At 61.5% G+C, this 23,309-nt stretch overlaps 1 protein-coding gene across 12 annotated transcripts in view; it reads left to right on the forward strand.

Moving 5' to 3' along the window:
• Nucleotides 1-737: 737 nt before the first annotated feature.
• The window catches only part of LDB3 (LIM domain binding 3), a 62,187-nt gene continuing 39,615 nt past the window's right edge, over nucleotides 738-23,309 (forward strand). For 4 of the 12 annotated variants that reach the window (XM_002718353.6, XM_002718354.6, XM_089313599.1 and 1 more), the window contains exons 1-7: nucleotides 738-898; nucleotides 997-1,112; nucleotides 8,934-9,085; nucleotides 9,557-9,632; nucleotides 10,814-11,133; nucleotides 20,064-20,233; nucleotides 20,744-20,780. In XM_002718353.6, coding sequence (XP_002718399.3) covers nucleotides 1,020-1,112; nucleotides 8,934-9,085; nucleotides 9,557-9,632; nucleotides 10,814-11,133; nucleotides 20,064-20,233; nucleotides 20,744-20,780 — 848 coding nt within the window. In that variant the 5' untranslated portion in view covers nucleotides 738-898; nucleotides 997-1,019. Of the gene's footprint in view, nucleotides 899-990; nucleotides 1,113-8,933; nucleotides 9,086-9,556; nucleotides 9,633-10,813; nucleotides 11,134-14,503; nucleotides 14,527-15,536; nucleotides 15,741-17,720; nucleotides 17,736-20,063; nucleotides 20,234-20,743; nucleotides 20,781-23,309 lie in introns of those variants that run through there. The other 8 variants (XM_002718349.6, XM_002718351.6, XM_089313600.1 and 5 more) reach the window with 4 other exon arrangements.

A 23,309-nucleotide genomic window follows, 5' to 3' on the forward strand; every position in this document is an offset into this window, starting at 1 on the left:
AGCTGGGCCCCCAGAGGGCCTGCAGGGGGTGGGTGGGCCTGGCCCGCCCCAGGCCTGCCCCCAGACCCTGGCCAAGGAGTATGGGCGGGAGTATAACCCTCTAGGTCCAGGGTTGTGGGAGGTGCCTGCAGCTGCTAGGAGCCCCATTGTCTGGCGGGAGTCCCATTGGCGTGAGCCCAGGCTCCAGTGTGGCGCGGGTCCACTCCCCGTGTGACCTTGGAGAAGTCACTTAGCCTTCCGAGCCTTGGCTTCCGTGGGCCAAGGTGGCAGCCTCCTGTCACCCAAAGGGATAATGGTGGGAAGGGCCCTGTGCTGAGCGTGGCCAGATCCAGAGCTGCTAACTATGATGACCATTTTCAATGCTGGACAGCCCTGGGCCAGTCACCCATGTCCTGAGCCAAAGCTTTTGCCAGCCCCCAGTGGAGGCTCAGCTCAGTCCTAGGCACTCCCAGGGCCCTCGTGCTACATTAGGCACGAGCTCAGAGACCCCAGCGGAGAGCACAGAGCAGCCAAGACCCCAGTGGAAAAGCCCCTGCCTGTGGGCACTCAGCCCACGGTCTCCCGGGCAGGGAAGGGTCGGGCCGAGTGGAACGTGAGTGGCTGGGCTCTGCACAGGCTGAGGGGGAGCTGCAAGGCCCCAGCGTTATCACTAACCTGGCCGGGCCGCCCCTCCTGCCCGCTGGGTGCCGGACACCCCTCCCCAGGGGCTATATTAGCCGTGTGAGTCACGGTGGACCAGCTGGGAGGCCACGGGCGGGCGGGCACAGTGTAGGGTTACAGTCCATTTATGGGTGCAGCAGAGGGCAGATATCAGCGGCGATGGCATTCCCTCCCAGCTATTCTTAGGAGCCGCTCAGGAGCTCCCCACTGCCTGGCCGGGCAGCAAGGGACGGAGCAGGCAAGACTGGGGGTCGGGTTCTGGGGCAGAGGTCTGGGCAGGGGAGGTGGGGTACGTGAGTGTCCCCTTACGCGACCGTCTCTCCCCTTTGTCCACAGGGGCATCTGCCGTGGGAACCAGCATGTCTTACAGCGTGACCCTGACCGGGCCAGGGCCCTGGGGCTTCCGCCTGCAGGGGGGCAAAGACTTCAACATGCCCCTGACCATCTCCAGGGTGAGTGTGCACGGCCCACAGACTGGCACCTGGAGGGGCGGGCCGCACTCCAAGAAGGCCGCCTCTGTGTCTGTCTGTCTGTCTGTCTGTCTTGTCCTCCCTGTTTCCACCCCGAGGGCTGGTCCACTCTGCTGGTTTTGGCCACAGCCAGTGTCAGCTCTCTTGAGCCGGCGGGTCTGTTAGCGGCGCGTGACATCATGAGCAGGTGGCGGGTATTTTGAGCGGAGAAGGAAAGGCTGAGTTTACAGGGCAGGCAGGGGACCAGAGTTCAGAGACTTCCCAAGCTTGCTGTGGGGTGGCTCACGGTGCCCCCCCCCACTCCAGCCAGGAGACTGCCTGCCTTGGAGGTGGGCAGCTGCCCTGGGAGGCGGGCATTCCTGGCATGGAGAGGATAGGTGATTGGCGAGTGGATGCACTGCTGACCCTGCTGCCCTGCTCTTGTGGTGTGGGGCTGGGCTGGATGAGTTCCTGGACTCCAGCACCCATCCCATCCCAGACCTGAGACACCGGCCCTCCTGCCTCTGTGGTCCTGGGGCTGCAGAGACCTCGCCCTTCCTTGCACGCCTGCCTCAGCTCCTCCCTCCTCCCTCAAGGCTGCTTTGCCTGTGCATCTCCTGTCTTGGTCCCCAGTGCTCCCCTGGGGAAATGGCCCCTGTGACTGGGGACAGCACTGCTGGGGGTGGCACAGAGTGTTGGGGGTTGTCTGGGTGACAATGCCCTGATCCCAAAGCCTGGTCAGAAAGGCCAGAAGCCAGATGTCCTGTAGAGGAAGATCTGTCACTGCTCTGGCCCCAGCACCTAGGCCAGGGCCGGGCCTTGAATGTAGTCGGTGCTCAGTGTGTCTGTGTCCATTAAAGGGACTGACCAGCAAGGCCAGACAGAGCTGAGGCTGGAGGTCCCAAGGCCAGGGTGCAGTGCGAGGCACCCACGAGGGACAAGTACAGCCCCCGTCTGGTGGCTGCGGCCTGGCAGGGCTGGTCTGGGCACGAGGGGGCAGGGTGAGGCCACCAGGCTGCACTGGAGGGTGGTGTGTGGGCAGGGGTGTCTGGGGTGCTGCCTATCTAGGGTAACAGGGGAATTGTTTCTTGTTCAGGGTGGCAGAGACTCGCCCTGGGCTGGGGGCAGCCTAGAAGGCTGGGAAGGTGCTTGGCAGAGGGGGCAGAGGGGGCAGAGGGTCAGTCTTGGTTTTAGAACCTGGCATGGGTACTTGGGGTTCCCCAAGAAGCAGCCCCACTCAGGAGCACCCTACAGAGCTATGCTCCTCGGGACGCTGCTGGCCTGGCTGTGACTGGGGAGATGTCTGGTCCTTCCCCCTTCAGCTGGAGCTCTGGCTCTTTCTCACCATAGTCGCCGCCCGCCAGACCTACTGCCCTGGAGACCACAGGGTCCCAGACGTGAAAGATGCCCAGAGCCTTGCACACCTTGCCTAATGAGGTGGTGACATGGGGCTGTTTGAGTCCCACTGGTTCCCTCCTCCCCAGACCCTGCCCAGTTCCCCCGCCATGGTGCACATCTCCTCCTGGAACATGATGGGGCGTCCCCTGCCCAATTGTGACCCCACATGTCCCCCAAACCCACCACCCTAGAGCCTCCTACGTGTGCTGTCTGCCCCATGCTGTGGGTACAGAATAGCCCCGGGCTCAGTGGCACCCAGGATAGCCAATGACCTCACCCAGGGTCTATGTACCACCTGGCCCTGGCAGCCCAGGGGCTTAAATGGCAGCATGGAGGCAGTAGGCAGGAAAATGTCCTCGCCGCGGGGAGGGGGTGTGTGGGGATGCATTGGAGCCCAGGCCTGGGGCACTTTTAAAAATAGAAGCCACATCTTGGGGAGGGCACGATGGGGGCGGGGGGCGGGGATGGGTATGATGACTTCCTTCAGGGCCATGCTCCAAATCACCGAAGCCACACAGCGGGCTGGACTGGCCGCTGGAGCCCTCCCCTGGATCCACGGCCCTTTGACAAATGCCACTGGTGGGCCGCTGATATGCTGGGTGCTGGCATCCTGGGTTCTGTTGCTCCAGACCAGGCAGGCTCCACGGACACACGGCCCCGCCAGCCTCCCTGGCGGTGGTGTTTCCCTCTGGGGCAAGTTTCTTCTGTCCCCCTGTCACAGGCTGGCAGGGCCAGAGCTCTTCAGGGGAACCGCATCCCATCCCAGCCATGACCTGCTTCCCACCACGGGCCAGTGGGCGCTGCTTGGGCATCCTGGCCGGAGCCTTTGCCGCAGGGCACCGGGGTATATGGTGCTGAGGGGAGGAGCTAGCAAAGGCAGACCCTGCTGCTTCCCAGCTGGGGGACTTGTACCCCCGAGCCAGGATTCTCTTCTCACCCAGGTGTCCAAACTCCCTCTCCCTCACAGGCCAGAGACAGCTCTGGGTGGAATCCTGGTGACCCCTAATGCCCATGCCTGCCCTCGCCTCTCTGACTCAGGCTGGGAACTCAGGTTCAGCTGCAGATACAACTGCTTCTCCTCCTCTCAGACACCTGCGGGCAGAACGGGAGAACCCCACCTCTACCCTACTCTGCCCACAGGTGCCACGGCCTCACCCTGGGCCAGGAGGCAGCCTCTGTCCAGTGGGTCTCAGTCTGAGGACCCACAGGGAAGGGGGACTCAGAGGGTGGAGGGGAATGCCTTTATTTAACCCAGACAGGTGTGTGGGCCTGCAACATGAGCTGTGCCGCACCCCCCCACCCTGCACGCCAGTTCTCCAGGAAGTGGGGGAGGGGTGGGAGCAGCCGGGGCGGGAGCAGCTCCCCGAGTCCATGGAAGCAGCACGTGCGTGTGTGCCTCTGTCCCGCTGGCTGTGTCACCTGAGAAAAGGCAGCGCACCTGGCCGTGGGGACAGTTGCTTTCTATGAGCAACTTGGTGGGAAGCCTTTACCCCTGGCTGCTGGGAGAAATGGGGCCTCCATCCCCAGGGTGCCCTGCACTCTGCCCTGCTGGCCCCTCTGCTGGTTTGGGTTTCTGGCTTTAGTGGCTCTCCCAGCTACTGTACACGCAGACCCAGCGTGCAGAGGGTCCCTGAGGAGGGAGAAGAGGAGGGGTACAGGTCGAGACTATTCTGGGGTAGCTGTGCCGGCAATTCCTGGAATTTTGAAGCCGCTGGAGGCCTCGTGCTGTTTCTTGGGCAGCGCCTAGCAGTGCTGACAGGCCGAGCTGTTTATAGCCCCCTGAAGGTCAGGGACGCCTCCCGGGCTCCTCCCAGCCGGCTGGCCATCCAACAGGGCAAGATAAGGGCAGAGAGGCAGCGGGGGATGCCTTCCCAGAGGGCCCCCCACCGGCCCTCCCCACCACTCAGAGAGCTGCCACTGACCCCACCCAGGGCTCTGGAGGGGAAATACGTGAGGCTGCAGGGGTCCCAGAGAGCTGAACCCTGGGAGGTCCCTAAGCAGGACGCAGGCCGGCACAGGGGCTTCCTGGGCTAAGGGAGTTGAGGAGCAACAAGGCTGGGAGGCACCCCCCACCCAGTTCGCTGGTTGCCCCCAGTGCTAACGCCCCCTGCCCGGGCTCCCTCTTCTAAACCCACGTTTTCTGCCCCTTCAGAGCCAAGCTCCATCTCTGGTGGGAACTGCCCTAGGAGGCCTCAGGCAGGCTTTGCCCGCAGGGGTGTCTGACCGTAGCCAGGACCCAGAGGCAGGGCAGGGCGTGGTCACTGAGCAGAGGGAGCAGGGACCCCAGGCCTCAGCTGGAGGGCTGGGTGTGAGAAGGCAGCACCATCTGAGGTAGAGAAAGGAGAGAACAGAGCAGAAGCCTCTGGGGGCAAATGAGGCAGAGAGAAGCCTTCTGAGCACAGAAGAGGCTGGTGGGGAGGGGGCCACGGGGAGACAGAAGGTTCCAGTGAGAAGGTGAGGGCTGGGGTCAGGCCCCTGGGGAGGCCAGATGGGAAGGCAGCAACATGGCCTGATGGTGATTCAGTTGCATGGTTCACAGATGCCATGGGGCAGTCCTCGAGGGCTGGGAGGAAGGAGCTGCCGGAGCAGCACCCGTCACCAGATGGGACAGCTCTGAGCGCTGGGAGCCATGGCTTCCAGCCCAGCCTGTCTTCCTGGGGCCGGGGAGCTGGGAGCCAACCTCACAGCTGCGCTGAACCCTGGCAGTGCCTTGGTTCCCCAGGACCCTGGACACCACCTTCCCCCACCCCCTCCCCGGACACCCAGGCCCACCTTGGGACAGCAGGCCGGCTCAGAACTGGGGGTGTGGCTGCCAGCCTCGGGCCTCTGGCAGCCCCTGGGGTCAGGAGCTGTGCTTCCCTGTTCCTGTCACAGCCCTGCGCCTCCTTAGGCAGCACCCTGTTCAACAATGCAACCCTGGAAAGAACCCTGAGAGAAAGGCTCAGTCTCTGGCCTGGAGCTGGGGGGCATGGGGCAGGCTGAGGCTCGGCTCCTCCCACGCCGGCCGCCTCCTTCCTCAGCTCGCCTGGGTGGCCTTGGCATCAGCCATCACCCCTGTGGTCCTGGTGGAGCAGGGGTGGGGGTGCCCTAGACCAACCATGGCCCAGCAAAGCCCGAGTGCCTGTGCTTGGGAGCTCTGGAGCCAGGACCTGGGGTCCCCACCCTGAGGCCTCTCCAGGCTCTGCCTGGGGGTAGGATCCCAGCTGACAGGTGGCTGTTGGGGAGAGAAGATTGGAGAGTGGGGTAGGAATGAAATACTCATTGCAAAGAGGGTTCTAAATGCCCAAAGGGGGATAGAAAGATAACTATAACCCTCCAAGGATTCAGGCGCTTGGGCCCTTTTCTGGGGTGATGTCAACAGAGAGGACAGAGGGTCAGGTGAGCAACCTTACACTTCCTGAGCCCTGGACTCTGGGCAAGCTGCAAGGGTGCCCCCTGCCCTGCCCCTACCTGGGCAGGCTGCTCCTGCAGTGGTGGGGAAGGGGATCCCATGGCCCGTGGCCACCTTAGGATTCCTGCCTCCTTCTCTAAGGACATCTGAGCAGAAGAGAAGAGTGCCCCCACACAGGAGTACCCCACCTCCACCCCCACCCTGAGGGTTCCTGGGCCCTGCTCAGGGCAGCCAAGGGCCAGGCGAGCTGAGCCTTGACGAGCACACGCAGGTGCAGGGAGACAGGCGCCAGGGGCAGGCTGGAGCCAGCTCGGCGGCTCCCTGTGGGTTGCTTGGCTGCCGACCAGGTTCCATGGGGGCTGAGCTCTCCCCCCAGGAGCAAGGATGGCCCCAGCCCACACCTGAGGATGAGGCCTATGCAAGGCAGCTTCGGCGCAAACTGTCTGGTGCCTGGGGGGACAGTCGGACGGCCTGGCTAGCTCTGGCTGACCTGGCCCGGCCTCTCTTGGATATCATTTTGCTCACACCGTCATCCCAATTTTATGGACACACCTGTCCTGCCTGGCACCCTTCTTTCTATATGGGGTCTGCAGCTACCGCCCACCCCAGAGCTTCAGGGTGATGATCTTTGTAGGTCTTTAGAAGCATCTGGGGGTGTCCTGACTAGGGGAGTGCCCTTCTGAGGGGTGAGCTGCAGTCGGGGATCCCTGCAGGAAAGGGAGCACTCTGGTACCTGCCACTCGCTTTGAAATGTCGCAGAGCTAAGCTGGGCCAATGGAGGGGGAGAGGGACCACCGTGTGATGAAGTTAAGAGGAATGTTAAGATGGGGCCGTGGCGGTGGGTGAATATTCAGGTGTTCCCTGTAGGATTTTTTCCACTTTTTCTGTTTGATAATGTGATAAAGAGCCAGGGATTGTCACATAGCCTTGCAGGGGAAGCCAGAGGCGTCTGCAACACAGCCCGGCTTCTCGGCTTAGCTTGGAGACTCCACTTATACAGCAGAGCATCTTGCTTTTCTTCGCTGTTGTATTTTTTTTAACCTTTTTCATCTTCTACATTTGAAGGCAGTGACCCACTCTTGTCGCTAACGATACATTTGGGGACAAGAGCTGCAAGCATAAGGGTACTTCAAAAGTTCATGCAGGTAGAATTAAAAGAGAAGTTTCTTGTGGTGCAAACACTTTTGAAACCCATGCATAGCCTTTTCATCATGCGCATTTCCCATGCACCTTCTGAAGGCCTCTCCTGCATTCAGAAATCCCCAGTCATCCTCAAAACGCTCCGCTGGACCCTGGGAGTCAGCTGGGTTTGGCAAACCAGATGCAACAGTGCTTTCCTGGCAAGCTGGGCCTTGGTTTCTACTGCCCCTGCCTTGAGCCAGCACATTTGGGGGTGGGGAAAGGCACGCTAGGCATGCGGTGGTCAAGATTCTCAAAGGCACCCAGGCCCTGAGGGCTACAATGCTGGTCAACAGCAGTTGGCAAGGGCTCTCCCGGCCTCGCTGCCATGACTTGTGATTTTGGACCAGTGATGTGGTGACTCAGACACCACTCAGGGCCCACCCTGCAGAGCCCATTTGGGAGTGGAGTGGAGGCTGCGGATTGCAGGGTGCCCTGGTTTGGATGGGATTTCCCCGCGAGGGGCTGGGGCAGGCTTCCATCCAAGTCTGCAAAGCCAGGGCCTGGCCAGAGGCCCACCCAGGCTTGGTGCCTGGGGCATGGGACTGTCCCCAGCTCCTCTCTGGGCTCCTTCAAGGATGGTCCCCGGGACTTGCCTTGAATCCAGCTTCTGCCAGTGTTAGGAGCTGGCCTTGTCCCTGGGTTATAGCCAGGAAGGTGCCAGGAGGACTGGTTGGTGGGTGTGCTGGACAGGTAGAGCCAAGGGACTCCCTGCAGCCACACCTTGGGGAGGCCGGGTGCTCCAGAGCCTCCTCCTTCCCGTGATGTCCCGGGAAAAGGCGTGCACAGCATTCCATGTGATGTCATGGGTGGAGCACAGGCTCCTTGACATGCCATGGTTTACCCTTAGGGGTGGGGCTGCTAATGTCACTGGGGAGGGGGGGCTGCTAATGTCACTGGGGGGGGGGTCCTCCATGCCTTCTTAGGTGATGTCACCAGGTTCTCTGGAATTTCGGGTTGCCTATTCTATCACTGTGGATGGGCCGCATGGCATTCAGCGTGCTGTTCCCCGGCGGCTGGGTGTGCAGAAGCTGGCCTTGTGCATAATGTCCTTGGGGATGCAGCCCTCCTGATATGCCTCCACTCCAGGTAGAGGCGCATTGGCCTTCTGTGTGGTCACACTGGGGATGGGGGCCTCCAGTTTTCAAGATGTTGTGATGTCATTGGGGTGCAGGATTTTTCTGGCCCACACACCTGCACTCCCTCTCCTGGATGAGCGAAGCTGGCCACAGAGCCCTAAGCCCGGCCCTGTTTCCCAGCCGACCTAGCTCCCTCGCAGCCATAGTAGCACCTGCACTAGGATGCTTTTGTGCGGGTGCATTTATCCCACCTGCTGGCTTCACAGTGTCTCTGGGTGCTGTTGAGTCTTAGCTCCTGCATCGCCCTTCCCTCCTGGGTCCTGGAAGGTGCTCTTTTTTGGGTTTGCAAGGTGCGCGTTGATAATATGCTAAGCCCTACAACACACAGCCTTCAAGTTGCAATCACCTTGTTCATGAAAGCTTATCTGTCACTCATGCAATATCCCACAGGGTGCTCCTTAATCGTCTCTCCGCCTGGCAGGGACTCCAAGATCCAGGCCCCGCAGTCAGCGGCTTGGCTGTCCTCCTCTTCTCCCAGACAGCCACGGAGCAGACTGGAGGGGGCATGCATTACTTCCACCCTTACCCCGCTGGCCGGAGCTGGTCCCCCTGGCCACAGTCGGATACAGAGTGCCAGCCAGGGGAGCCTGGCTTGTGAGCAGCTGGTGCGGTCCACAGTGAACAGAAGACTTCATGACTTGATGCTGCCTGGTGGCTCTTGGCTGAGAGACCACTCTCCTTACACCCACTCTCCCCGCTTCTGCTGTCTCCAACCAGATCACGCCAGGCAGCAAGGCAGCCCAGTCCCAGCTCAGCCAGGGTGACCTCGTGGTGGCCATTGATGGCGTCAACACAGACACCATGACCCACCTGGAGGCCCAAAACAAGATCAAGTCTGCCAGCTACAACCTGAGCCTCACTCTGCAGAAGTAGGTGGTCACTCTCTGGGGGCGGGGACGGGGCTGGGGTGGAGGGGAGCTGGCTGTGTGGGGCCAACAGTGAGGCTTGGGGTGCAGCCATTGCATGCGTCCAGTCCTGTGCTTTGAAACTGAGCAGGGGGGTTAGGAAGACCCTCCTGGAACAGAGGAAGGATAAGGACCAAGTTGCTGCTGAGCACTAGAGGCCGATGTCCCTGTCCCTCTTTGCACGTCAGCTTGAGGGTGGGATGGTGCTGCTTCCTGCGAATGGGCAGCTGGGTCCAGGCAGCCTCGCAAGGACACGGCAGAGGTCCCTGGGTGCTCATCAAAGTGCCCAAGAGTCATGACTTCTCCAGCCTGCTCAGGCCCTCTGACCTGGCTGCCCGACACCCCCTTGCCTCCCCTCACCCACCCAACCCAGGCCGGAGCTCCCCCGGCCCCAGGGGTGTCTGTCTTCATTGGTCCCATTTCTGGCTTCTCCAGGTCGAAGCGCCCCATTCCCATCTCCACGGCTGCGCCCCCGGTCCAGTCTCCTCTGCCGGTGATCCCGCACCAAAAGGTAGGTGCTGACTGTTGGCGGTGGGGTCCACACTCGGCTGTGGTTCCTGGAGTGTAGCCCTGGCCTGCTTGTCCCCGGGTGCCTGACCCTGGAGAGGGGGACAGGCCACCAGGGGAGGTGTGCAAACTCCCTTTGAAACACTAGGTCTGGGGGTTCCTGCCTGGGGACTGGATACCACCCCAAGTCTCGTGCCCAAGCTGAAAGGAAACCAGCTAGGGCTGCAGTAGTCTTGGGAGAGGGGACAGCCTCCTCTCCTAACAGGGCAACATGCATCCAGAAGCCCTGGGCCCTTTTTTTGTCTGGGGGGATGGGGCTGGGGTGACCACAGCAGAGGTCCAGCGTGAGCCAGTCACCCCAGGAGGAGCTCCCAGGCGTGCAGGGGGTGCTGGCCTCGGGATTTCTCCCGCGCTCAAGGTCTCTCCCTCCAATTTCTACTTATCCAGCTGTACACCCCTGCCACCTTAGAGGCAAGCCTGGGGCACAGCACAGCTCTGACACCAGACTTCTCCCACTGTGCCCTGGGCTCTTCCCAAACCCCCTCTAAGCAGCTGCAGCCCCTGGACCCAAGGGCTCGCCCCATCTCCCTCCCAGCCTGTGCTCCTGGTCTGACTGCATGCCGGTCCCCATCTACCCAGTGGGACAGACTGGATGGGGCAGGGGGAGAAGAAGAGGCTGCCAGGGCGTTGGGATGGTCACAGGCTGGGAGAAGCGCTGGGTCCGACTGAGAGGACCAAATGCCAGCCCACCTACCTCCTCAGCTTCCCCTCCCACCCCTGTACCCTGCCTGCTTTGCCCCAGCCCAGGGACCACATAGGGGGCTTCTCTTCCTAGGAGAAGGGGAAACAGAGCATGGAGGGGCTCCTGCTATACCCTGAGCCCTAGAGCCTCTTTTCTGGGCCGCCCTGGGGGCAGCACTAGTGGCTTGGCTTTCCGCCCAGGCTTCGCCTTCTGTCCAACTGGATGCCAGCCTGTGGGCTATGGGCAGCCCCAGCTCCTCCAGATACATCCCTTCCCTCGCAGCTCCCTGTAGGCGCTCTGGGCAGCGGGCTGCAGGTGGTGGGTGGTGGGCTGCGGGGCGCTCGCACTAACATGTCTGTTCCAGGTCCACACAGAAGCTCAGGATGCGTGTGGCCTCTAACCGCTCTCTTCTCTCTCCCCTGCATGGCGCTGTCCTGGGCCAGGACCCTGCTCTGGACACGAACGGCAGCCCCGAGGCGAGGGCCAGCCCGGGCACCCCAGAGCTCAGGGGCGCCTTCAGCCCCTCCTACTCCCAGGCCTCCACCTTCTCCCCGCACACGGAGGTCTTGGACTCCGGCCTTTCACAGGGCAGCCCGAGCACCAAGATCAGCTCGGAGGGGGCCCGGGCTGCGCAGGGCTCGCGCCGGCCGAGGCAGTACAACAACCCCATTGGCCTGTACTCGGCAGAGACCCTGAGGGAGATGGCTCAGCTGTATCACATGAGCCTCCGAGGGAAGGCCTCGGGTGCTGGACTCCCAGGAGGGTAGGTAATGGGCACGCGGCTCTCCACGCGTGGTCTGGGGCCACCTGGGGCTTTGATGCTCAGTGGAATCCTGGTCAGGATGGTCAGAGCGAGGCACTGGTCTCTGTCCCGCCAGCCCCAAACTCACCAGGCAGTGCAGGCTGACAGCAGCACCATCACCAGGCCATCTGCCAGGAGCCGGCTGTGGCATTGCTTCACGCAGCCACCTGGGTGACCTGTCAGACTTGGCACAGGGGGAAGCTCAGGGACACTGCGGTCATGGTGCAGTTGTTCAGCTACCAAGTGGCTGAGCCAGGCCTGCAGGCGGCACGCTCTGGCTTCCCAAACTTTCACACCAGGTCCCTCCCACCCCCCTAGAATGGGCCAGCACCACCGACTGCCTTTAGGAGCTACGGGGCAAGGAGACAGCTTGCTGGGCTGGCACCCCTTGGGGAGCCCTGATGCAGGAGCAAGGAAGAGTTAGAGAGGTGGAGGGGCGGGTTCCTCTGGAGCCGAAAGTAGTCTGGGAAGGCTTCCTGGAGGAGGGAGTGCTTGAGCTGTGCAGGACGGACCCTGGCCAAGGTGGGGAAGCAAGGAAGCAGCAGCCAGAGGAGAAAGGGGCTGTGGAGGAAAATATCTCCCAGGGGTCTCACTGTTGGGAGACAGGAGTTCAACGAACACGGAGCTGGGACTCGCGGTGAGGGCTGGGGCAGGGAGCCCCACGCCAGCATGTATGAGCGCCAAGCCCTTCACGCTTACTATCTCCTCTTGATGCCCACAGCTGCCCCAAGTGCTTGGTGGCAGAATCTGGGGGTGCTAGACGCAGGGCAGCCTGGGTGAAGGCAGCACAGCCTGGTGCTCAGACGTCCCTGGCATGCAGAGGGAGGCGTGACTCAGTCAGTGTCCTGGGATTAGCAGACAGCACGAGTCTGGGCTGCCACACACGCTCCACGTGGGGCCCCCATGTTGTCACCGCCTGGGCTCACTCAGCTGGTGCATGTGGGAGTCCAACCAGGAGCCCAGTGCCCTTCCCTCTGCCCTTGCTGCAGGGAGGCGCCTGGGCCCTACCAGCTTGCTGCTGCCTGTGGGCCTTGTTGCTTGCCTGGATCGCCCGTGCTTTCCTCTGGGACCCTGAATGAAGCTGGCCCCTGGCACTGGGCAGCTTCCCTGACCCCGGGTGGCAGCGCCATGTCTGTGCCCTGCGGGGTTTCCTCCCCGAGCGCCTTTGGCCAGAAAGTTCAGGGACTAGCAGAACAGAGGTGGTCTCCTTGTCCTGCCTTTGGTGGGCTGGTAGGACAGCCTGCTTGGGGAGGTGGCCTCTGATGACTGGGACACCCTCCCTCCTGCGGAGGCCCACCTGCAGTGACGCTGAGCTCTCTCTGCAGATGGGAGACAGCCAATCACCCACATGCGTTGTCTCTTAGCGAATTCAAAGGAGCACATCATTGCCTCCATCTTCCAGGCGGAAAACAGAAGCTGGCACCTGGGTACAACTAACTCCGCCTTGCATTGAGACGAGGACCTACCCACCTGCTTGGGGAAGTCAGGGGCCAGCCCCCCTCCTCCACGTCCTGTGATTCTGCAGTGCCCTCTCGCTGGGCCAGGAGCTGCCCGGGGCCTGATGAATGTATGAATTATTATTGATGAGCAGAGCAGCAGGTCCAATAGTGTCCTCCAAGGGAGGACAGGCCAGCATGCTTCAGCCAAAAGCAAAAGTTCCTGCTGCTATCCCGGGCAATGCAGGCAGGAAGGGGCAGCATCTCTGAGCTGGAAGAGCCTGGGGCAGCCTCCGCCAGGCCAAGGGCCACCACCCGGGCCATGTCCAGCAACAGAGTCAGCCAGGGCTAAGCCGCATGTGCATCCATGCTGAGGGCTGCATGCTCAGGGTCCCGTTCTTTGTACTCTGCTCATCGGGGCAGTGGGCGTCACCATCTCGATTTTATGAATGAGGAAACAGGCCGAGGCTGACGGCGACTTGCCCAGTCACCGTGCTAGGGAGAGGCAGGGTCAGGATTGAGCTCTGTCCTGTCTGGCTCCTTCCCTGCCTCCCTGGGCAGCTTGAATCCCGTGGGAGACGTGCAGAGGAGCAGATTGGGGTGCAAAGGCATCCTCTCTGGGGTAGGCATGGGAGGGCATCATCTCTCAGGCCACTTGGGCAAGTCTTAGAGCTGGCACTGGCTCCTCTCTGAGCTGCGTCTGCTGTAGGCACCCCAGCCTTGGGTTCTCAGGCAGAAGCTGAGCAGAGGACAAGGAACCAAGGCCAAAGAGGGAGCCCTCACCCTACCAGGCCAACACTGCCCTCTGCAGGGGGCACTGGGCTGGTTGGGGGTGGGAGGGTGGAGGCAGGAGCTGACTGTGCAGCTGTCAGCACTGGCCAAAAATGGAGAAGAAATGGAAGCTCTGTGCTGGCCCGTTCCTAATATAGCTCCGCTTGTGGCTATTTTGAGCCTGGAAGGACAGAGGGAATTTTATCAGCTCGGAGACGGTGGTGGACTTGGGGCTAAACAGGGCGACGGTGAAGCTCCCTGCAGCAGGGAGCCCCTTGGTTTTGGCCTGACTCCCCAGGCACCTGGCAGGGACTTGTCCAGGACTAAGTCAACTGGGACCCAGGCTCCCCCAGCCACAGCTCCTGATGGACAGACCCGGAAAGGCGGCAGGGTCTGTGGACAGAAAATTCTCTCCCTCTCAGTTTTGGACAAGGCCACTGGCAACTCACAGGGGATTTGCATGTACAGAGATCTGATGCAGACCATGTGGCCCCCAGAGAGACCCTGCTCCAGGAGGCTGCAGGAGTGGGGCCAGCTCCCCTTAATGGGCTGCCTTGGCAAGTCTCAAACCCACACTTCTCCCCGAGATGCCTCACTCCTCCTCACTTGGGGGGGGGGTCCACAGTGCTGTTAGGAGTGAGGACTGTGCCACCCCCACCCTGACCCCCGTGCTTAGGAGGAAGAGCAGGTCCGGAACCACAGGTAACCCTGTTGTACATACATCCCATAACTCTGACAACCCCTCCCCCGCCAGCACCACTGTGACACCTGCTGGGGAGCAGAGCTCTGGACTGAGTCCAGAGTTGCTGTCACCTGCCAGTGGTGGCCACAGCAGATCCTGCCTCACTCCCCAGCTTCTTCTCGGGGGTCTACAGTCAAGCTGTGTCTACATGGCGTGAGTGCCAGGAAGATGGGTGTGAAAACCCTTTTCTCCGGCGATGCCGAGGGCGCGGGATTCCTGATCAGCCCTGCCTTGCTCGTTCCTTTCTCTTTGCCCAGTGAACTTCGAGTGGTTCTGCCTCTGAAACGGCCAGCCCAAGGAGGGGCCCGGTGCTCAGACCCCCACCCCTAACATGGGGACCCCCCTCTCACGGCCCTGTCTTTGCCCTTTCTCTCTTCCCCAGGTGGTAGCCAACTCGCCGGCCAAGTTAGTATCCAGGACAGCATGTGTGTGCGCCGTGTGCTCGCCCGGCATGCGTGTCTGTCTGGCGTGGACAGTGTGTGCATGTGTGAGTGCTGGTGCCTGTGTGCTCCTGGGTGAGCCTGCATGTACGTGAAGCTCAAGGAGGGGGCGGAGGCGGTTTTTTGGGGTGGGGGGCTGGGAGGCTCCGTCTGATGGTCTCATTTGTGCTGCAGCTGCTTAAGCCCCGCCGGCTGGCTGGGGGCGGGGTGCAGAGAGGGATGGGGATGGAGAGTGTCAAGCTGCGCCTTGGGGACCTTGCAAGCCTGAAGAATTGGCTGTCCTGCAGGGAACCCCTGCGAAGGCTGTGCCTGATCTTGTCTATGTGCTCCCCCCATGAGACTGGCTGGTGGGCCACACAGCCATCTGGACTTCAGGGGGCCTGGGAGGCCTGAGCCCTGCTCTGAAGAAGAAGTGAATGTGGCGTAGCATCTGCAAGAGTTGGCCAGAGGGACCTCGCTCAGCTGCTGGGCCTGGAGGGGTGGGGGGTGCAGGGGCTGCTGCTTTCCGCCTTTGGGGCGCTCTGGACTTAGCTTGAGCTGTCGCTGCCTCTCACGTGGTCCGGCTCCTTCCCCTGTCCCCAAGTCCCCATTCTCCTGGCCCTGTTTGTCTCTGCTGCCCCTGCTGTGTGTTGTGGGGAGATCTCGCCATGCCTGGAGCACCTGCTGACCCTGGAGGTGGCTGAGGCTGAGCCAGGTGTGCAGGGGCTGGGAAAGTGGAGCTGGGCCAGAAAGACCTCAGGCATGAAGCCTTATGGAGGGGCTGAGGACTCTCCTGATCAGATCGGGCCGGCCCACCACGGGCATGAGAGGGACTTGGGTCACCTGCTTGGAACCAGAGCTTTGGCTTTGGGAGATCTCTCTCCACACCCCCACCGTCTGCCCTGGCCTTGACCTCCCGTGTAACCACCACCTGTTCCCTCTTCTCCCCCTCCCCCAACCCTCTCCCACCCTGCTCCTCACGTGCCCCTCCCCCAGCGCCGACTACCAGGAACGCTTCAACCCAGGTGCCCTGAAGGACTCAGCCCTGTCCACCCACAAACCCATCGAGGTCAAGGGGCTGGGCGGCAAGGCCACCATCATCCACGCCCAGTACAACACTCCCATCAGCATGTACTCCCAGGATGCCATCATGGATGCCATCGCCGGCCAGGCCCAGGCCCAGGGCAGTGACTTCAGCGGGTAAGCGCCTCCCCTCCTGCACGCGCCCGCAGAGGCCGCTGGGTGCCATCGGGACCAGCGCTCCTCCCTTGGCTCGGGCATCCTGGGGGCACAGGCCCGAGTCAGGGCCTTGCAGAACCTGGGTCCTGTTTTCAGAACCTACCAGCTCCCGGTCAGCTGTAGGAGAAGCTGGATACTACAGTACCTCCTGCAAAGTGCTTTTCGCGGCTGCTGTATATCTCAGACTCCCCGAGGGGCCGGTATAGAAGGAGACACATGCAACCCTCTTTTTTTTTATTTTTATTTTTAAGAGAAATTTATTTGTTTGTTTGAAAGGCAGAGTTATAGAGAGGGAGGCAGAGACAGAGGCAGAGAGAGAGAGAGAGAGAGAGAGAGAGGTCTTCCATCTGCTGGTTCACTCCCCAGATGGTTGCAACGGCTAGATCTGGGCTGATCTGTAGCCAGGAGTTTCTTCCAGGTCTCCCACATTGGTGCAGGAGCCCAAGGACTTGGACCATCTTCCACTGCTTTCCCAGGCCATTACAGAGAGCTGGATCAGAAGTGGAGCAGCCGGGACTTAAACCAGCGCCCATATGGGATGCCGGCACTACAGGCCTCCCTCTTAACAAGAGAACGTTCTAGACACCCCCAGGCCTCTCATAACCAAGCCATTCTTGGTGTGCAGAATGGGGCGGGGCTGAGCTCTCCCAACCAGGAGAGTGGAAGATGTGATAGGTTTCTTGGTTGGGGCAGTGCCTCAGATCGGTCATCGCTGGAACTGTTGTAATTGGCCCAGCCGATGGCCACCTGGCCTCTGGTTTCTGACTTCGCCTGTGAACTGTGGCCGGGGTCTTCTTGTGTATGGACTAGGGAAAGAGTTGGTTGAAAATCACTGGCGAATGGAATGGCTAACAGTGCTGATATCAATGGGACCACTCTCTGTCTTCTCTCTCTCTCTCTCTGGCTTCTCTATGTATCTCTGCTCCCTGTCTCTCTGTCGTCTCTTACACACACACACATCTCTTGGTTTTTGGCTTGGGACTGTCATAATGGTGACTTACAGAACTGTCTGATTATCTCCTTGGTTAACATCTTATCTCTGGATCAGAATCACCAGCAACTCATGGCAGAAAAAAAAAATCTTAAAATGACAGCTATACTTTTTTCTCCAAAGCTAGGAATACAGATGTTATGAGGAGGATGGGGATTATATACATATCCCAGAGCCTGAGGATAATTTGCTGGGCTCTCCCAGTCCGGGGCTGCCCAGCGCGCCCTGTTGGGAAAGCAGTACTTCTTCTGGGCCACCAGGAGGCGGGAGCCACCCGCCCTGGAGCCGCACATCTCAACGTGCCAGGCTCAGAGCTTTGCAGAGCTGTGGGCGATGCTGATGAATTGAATCCCATCCTTCGAAGTATAAAATACGACCATGTGAGTTTAAAAACAACTATTAGCTCATGTGGACTGGGAACAATACGGCAGGCTGACTAAGCCCCGGAGCGCGCAGGGATTTCCTGCTAACATCTGTGTGCCACCCGTGCGTGCCCTTGGCGTGTTCTTAAACGCGTAGCAGCCACCAAAGGCAGGTGCACCGGGGAGTGTTGGGAAGACTGCTCTTCACTAACTCGGCTGGCGTTTGGTTTCACCACGAGGTCACCCATGGTTTTTGCAACATGATGCGCTCTTAAACGAACTGATTCATCTATGGCTTCTCGTCTCCCTCGTGCGCTCTCCCTTCCCCGCCTGTGAAAGCAGCGGCGCGGAGCTGCAGCGGTGCAGCTGCGCGACCCTCCCGGCCGGCCGGACTCGTTCCCGGGGGCTGCCGTTCATTGCCCTGGTTCCTTCCTCACTAACCGTTTTTCTTTTTCTCTCTCTCTTCCTCCTGCGCCCGCCCCACTCCCGTAACTCATTTCTGATCCTAACCCCGCTCTCTGTGCGCGCCGCCTCTGCCATCCCATGATGGACGCGCACTCACGGCTGGGTGTCGCTCTGCTTGGGCAGGGCGTCGCCGCTGGCGTAAGTAGCCCCCGCGGTGTCTGTCCCGGCGTCGTCGGCGTCTGTCTGGTCGCGCGGGACGGTGTGCGGGATTGGTGGGATGCGCGTGAGGACCGGTGGTCAGGCGCGCGGACTCTGAGCACGGGTATTCCTCACACGCACACGACACCCCCTTAGCCTAGACGGGCACGAACTTGGCTTTTGGGGTGTGTCCGGGATAATGTCACGATGGCCTCAGGAATCAGAGTAATGACACTCAGGCTGCTGGGCCTCAGCCTGGGGGCGCTTCTCTGTGTTCTCCTAGCTATGCTGGAGAAGGGTGCTCCTCCCCTCTGGTGTACACTGGGACAGGGTAGTTGGGCCACTATTCAGGGTTCCAGGGAGGCAAGGGGGCCTCCTGGAGGCCACAGCCCTTGGCAGTTGGGTCTGTGGGAGCCAGCACCTGCCGCAGCTCCTGTGGAAAGTGGAAGAGGGAGACAGATTAAGAGGCAGCGAACACAGTGGAGGAAGCAGCAGACATGACCTGGATTTTGTGGGGGACCCTGAGTGGTTTCTGTGGCAACAAGCGCAAGCTGGGAGTTGCAGCCGAGAGCAGCCTTGGTCCAGGGCCCCAGGACAACAGCACCTGGTCCATCCTCACTGCGTCTCTTCTCCCTCAGCCTCTGTGCCTAAACAGGCACAACCATTCCCTCAGCTCACAAGTCCCCCTTGGCACGGTTGGGCGGGAAGCACGGCCAGCAATGTGGAGTCCCAGGAACCGGGATCCCCTGGAACCGGGAAAGGAGCAGGAGACCCAAATGCCTTCCATCTGCCTGTGTAGATGGGCCCAAGAACAGGGCCCCGGCTTGCATCCACGCTGTCTCTCTCCACGGCTAGATCCACAAATCTTCCTTGCCTCTCCTCTTAGCGGACCAGGAGCCGGAACCAGGAGACATGGTTGTGCTTCTCTGTCGCCCGTTTCACCCAAACACCTTGGCGCTCCTTCCGACACTGGAAATGGCTCCACCTTCCCTCCCACTCCCTGGGCAACTGCACACTCCCATCCCGGCCAGCCCCTAGTGGGATCTACTGGCCTTCCCAGTTATCCCAGCCCAGGGTTGCTGGCACCTGTAGCTCTGTGGGTGGGACCAGAGCCCTGACAGAGAGGGAGGGAGCAGCTCAGCCCCACCTCCATCACCTTTCTCCACCTCTGTTCTAGCCCACCCCTTGCCAGACCCAGGCCACCAGCCTTGGCTCTGCCCAGCTCCCAGCAGGGAGAGTGGAAGACACAGACATCGGGGAGGACCTGGGTGGGGACACAGTAGGGGGAGGTGGCAGGAGGGCTCTGGCCAGGGCACATCTGGGCTGGGCCGTCTCTCTAGCATGAGGTAGCCAGTCTGTGTGTAAGCCCCATGGGCACAGTGGTCTTTCTGAGCACCGGTGACTGGGGGGAGGGCTGAGAGAAGGGACCCTGAGTTCCAGTGCAGTAGACCCCTTACCTGCCGTAAGCTGGAGCGTGTCACCTGTCCTGTCTGGACCTCAGCTTGCCCGTGTATAAGAGCGGCTCCTAGTGCTGTGGCTTCCCCGTCTCTGAGAGGGTGGGGTGGGTGGCCTGCATCGTCTGGGCCCTTGCTGCGGCTCCCTGCCTGCCCTGCAGGTGCCCTCAGCTGGGAGGCACTGATCCTGAGGGGCCCTGGGCCCCTTCGGGCTCTGCTGTACAATTCACTTATCCAGCTGGGAGTTTCCAGCACCCACCTTGTGCCAAGACCGGGAGTCTAGGAGAAGATTACCAGGTCATCCCAGGAGGCGGTGCTGCCCTGGGCAGAGAGCAATGGCCTCCCCATGGTCCCATTTCGGATCCCCACCCTCCCAGGCCAGGGGCTTGGAGCACTGCTGCCTTGATTCTCACGCCACTCTTGTGGCTGAGCCTGGAGCTCCCACCCCTCCGCCTCGGCCTCTTCCAGGCAGCACAACCCTGGCGACTTCCAGTCTGGGTGCAGAGGAGCAAGGAGGGCAGTGGACCGGCCCTGAGGACGCCTCTGTCCTTGCCAAGCTGCTACCTCCTCCCTTAAAAGGGGTCCAGAGGCAAGGGGCTTCTTGCGGCCTGGAGTTAGCAATGGAGAGGGGGAGGGGGGGACAGACAGGAGAGATCCAAGACACCCCCCCCCCCCCCCGTGTGGGTGACAGGAGCCACTGCCTCGCTGTGACCACCCTGAGCACCAGGACCCAGGCCACACTCGGGCCTCAGTGTCTCGGCTAGCAGGGGTTGAAGGCGTGATGGGTGCTAGGGAGGGGGAGGGACACGGGGCGGCAAGAGCCGGGTGCCCGCCCAGTCCCCCGCCCACGCCCACGCCGCTTTCTGCATCGCAGGAGCCTTCCTGTGAAAGACCTGGCGGTGGACAGCGCCTCGCCCGTGTACCAGGCTGTGATCAAGAACCAGAACAAGCCTGAGGATGAGGCTGACGAGTGGGCCCGCCGCTCCTCCAACCTGCAGTCACGCTCCTTCCGGATCCTGGCCCAGATGACGGGGACGGAATTCAGTGAGTGAGGGCCTGTGCAGGGGCAGGGGGCAGGGAAGGGAGAGGCCGGGGGACCTGGAGCGTCCCGGGCCTGACTCCACAGTCGGGGGGCCAGCAGAAGCCCAGGAGTGAAACCATAGCCCTGGATAAGCTGGCCTGCGTGGGTGGTTGGCAGCTGGGGCGGGAAGGGGAGAAACCTCTCCAGGGAGGCAGCCTTTGCTGCAATCCCGGCCTCCAACCAGGGGTGGCGCACTAACCTTGCAGTGTGACTTCCCAGGGCTGGGATAAGAGGACCTGCAGGCTGCAGCTCTGACCTCCCTCCCAGTTCCCTGCACTACCTCCTCTCGCCTCTGCCCGCCCAGCCCCGTGCCCAGCAGACAGGTTTTCCTTCCTGTAGTAGACAGGCTGGGGGGCAGTGACCGCGCAGGGCCTGGCCGAATCCTGGAGACTCAGTGCACACAGGGCCCCCCTGCGGCTTTTCTTCCCCAAGCTCCCTGGGAGTCCTCCTGACCAGGTCCTTTCTTCCCACAGTGCAAGACCCCGATGAGGAAGCTCTGCGAAGGTCAAGGTAGGTGCCTGGACGTGGGCTCCATAGCCTTGCCCTGTAACCCCATCCCTCCCTGGGCAGCCCCTGAGGCCACACAGCTCAGAAAAGAACCTCTCAGGTGCATGCATTTGGAAAGCCCGGCCCGCAAAGGGCTGCGGGGGCAGCCGCTGGCTGGGGGCAGCTGTCCCGGGTCAGCAAGGTGGATGCCGGGAGCTGAGGGTGTCCCCCAGGCCCAGGCTGCAGAAATGAGGCTCTCCTAGCTCCGTTCCTGGGCAGGGGGCAGGGCTGCTTTGGCCTTCTCAAGGCTGTTGAGAACAGGGACACCTCTGTGTGTGAGGGCAGCGGGCCAGCGCCTTGCCTGCCACTCGTCTCAGGGCCTGTCCCCCCTGGAAGTCTGAAGGCTGGGCACCTGGAAGCAGGCACGTGGAGGGCCACGCTGGCCGTGAACACCTGACCCCTGACTCCCCTGTCCACACCCGCACTGAGGCACCAAGTCTGTGACTTGCTCGAAGCACAACACAGCTGCTGCAGGCAGGACGCGCTCTGGGCCTGGTGGAGGGCATGCGCTCCTTATCCTTGGCAGGCTGAGGTCACAGCGCTCGCCTGCCGGCTGCTGGTAGCCCTGGCATGGGGGGTGGCGGCTCGTGCTGCCCCACTGGAACCCGGGAGGCCCTTCCGTGGCCAGGCATGGGGCTCAGTGTGATGGTTCGTTTGCTTCCAGTAGCCGATCAGTGGTGTGCCTGCTTTTCCTGGGATGGTCTTGGGGCAGGTGCACGTTGTGGCAGCCACTGTGTGAGGTGCTGGGGCTCAGAGGCGTGGTCCCACACTGGGCCAAAGTTTAGAAACTTGCTACTGAGCCTGCAGTGACCGCAGACTGCAGAGAAGCAGGGGGCCTCTTGGGCCAGCTTTGGACTTGATGAGGATTCTATTTTTGGACCTGTATGTGTTCCAATCCCACTCTTTGGCTGGGCATCCAAACCTAAAGCTAGGATCCTCCAAGGCCTGCTTGGCCTCTACAGTCCTGGAGATGGTGCTTAACCCCCAGGTGCCTGCGTGCGTCTAAGCAGAGTGCACAGAGACGTTTGATTCAGCCCAAAAGCTGCTCTCTTGCTTTTGTGAGTCTGGCTGAGCTCTTACGCCCGTGGCGTCTTCCAGGTCTTCCACGTGCGCCACACACACCCACCCCCAGCCAGCAGCTCAAACATCCCGCCGGTTCCTTCCATCCAGAGGCCAGCAGGGGGTCTCCTTCTTCTCCCAAGGCTTCTAGGCCCTGGCACCTTGTGGACTCTCCTTCCCTCTAAAGGGCCAGGTGTGATCAGAAGGGGGGTGGGGAACCGGTGGCGATCACAGTCACAGACAAGGCACTCCCTCAGAATGGGCATCAGCTGAAAGTCATCATGCGGGGGAGAGCACAGGGCGGAGGGGTCAGGGGTGGGCACCAGCCTTGTCCTTGGCCAGCCCTTCCGTCCTCTGCTCCTGGGCCTGTAGATAAGCAAGGAGCAGCTCAGTCCTTCTGTTGGGGATCCCGACGCCTCTCCCCAGCTGCCTTGGGCTTTCCCTATTGGGATGTCTAGAAAGAGGCCCCAGAGGAAACCCATCCTGCTTCCTCCGTCAGCCCCAGGCAGCTTCCCTCCGCAGGTGTCCACCCTCCCGCGGGGTTTGTGCTGAGGGTTAGCGGGCAGAAGCCCCTTGCTCCCATGCATGCTCCTTGCTTGTATTCTGGAGGGTGTCTTCCCAGGCAGCCTGTGCCCTGGGGTGGGTGTGCAGCAGTCCAGTTCTGCTCATGGTTAAAGCCTGAAGTGCTGACTGTGGCCATGGTCGTGGCGGCTCACCCACAGGGACACCGAGTAGGAGCATGCTGTCCCCTTGCTGGGCCCCAGCTGGTCAGGAATGCTGCCCTGTGGAGGGCTGAGCCACACCTCTGGCCACGCCCGCTGCCAGTTGGAAGCAGCATTCCCAGACCCTGCTGAGCCAGGGTTGGCTGAGGGTGGCTGCGGCTTCCTCTTTCTCTTCCCAGCTTAGCGAGGTGGCAGAGGGTCTCTTGGGCAGGCTCAGTTTCCCCAGGATGGAGTCTCTGGGAAGCTGCTTCTTCCTCCGTGTGGCTGCGTGGCAGGGCAGTTGGTGGGGTTGTGGAATGAGTAGCGTCAGGCGATCTGCACCAGGCAGGGGCACAGGTGACCTCCAAGGCAGATGTCCCTTCACACGTCAGGCCAACCCTGCAAATTCTGCCTCACCTCTGAGCAGACTCCTCCCCACGGCCCAGAGTCCCAGGGCGGCTCCCAGCCCTCCCCTCCTCTTGGGTCCCGCTTCCTGCTGGTGAACCTGCTGCCCGGCAGCACCAAGCTTCCCTCTGAGCCTCTGGTGTCCACTGCTGGCCAGCCGCAGGCAGCTTCTCCTCTGTAGGGACCCAGTCTTTACAGGTGAGGTGGGGGCGGGGCTGACCAGTGCAGGCATCAGCCGTGGGCTTGGCTGCCTTCCCAAGAAAGACCCCTGCACCTGAGGCTGGTTTGAACTCTCCGACTCGCTGTCTAGCAAGCTGTAGGTGAAGCT

This window comes from Oryctolagus cuniculus, chromosome 15, assembly GCF_051225735.1.
Source record: "Oryctolagus cuniculus isolate XC-2025 breed Fujian yellow rabbit chromosome 15, ASM5122573v1, whole genome shotgun sequence".
Lineage (NCBI taxonomy): Eukaryota > Metazoa > Chordata > Mammalia > Lagomorpha > Leporidae > Oryctolagus > Oryctolagus cuniculus.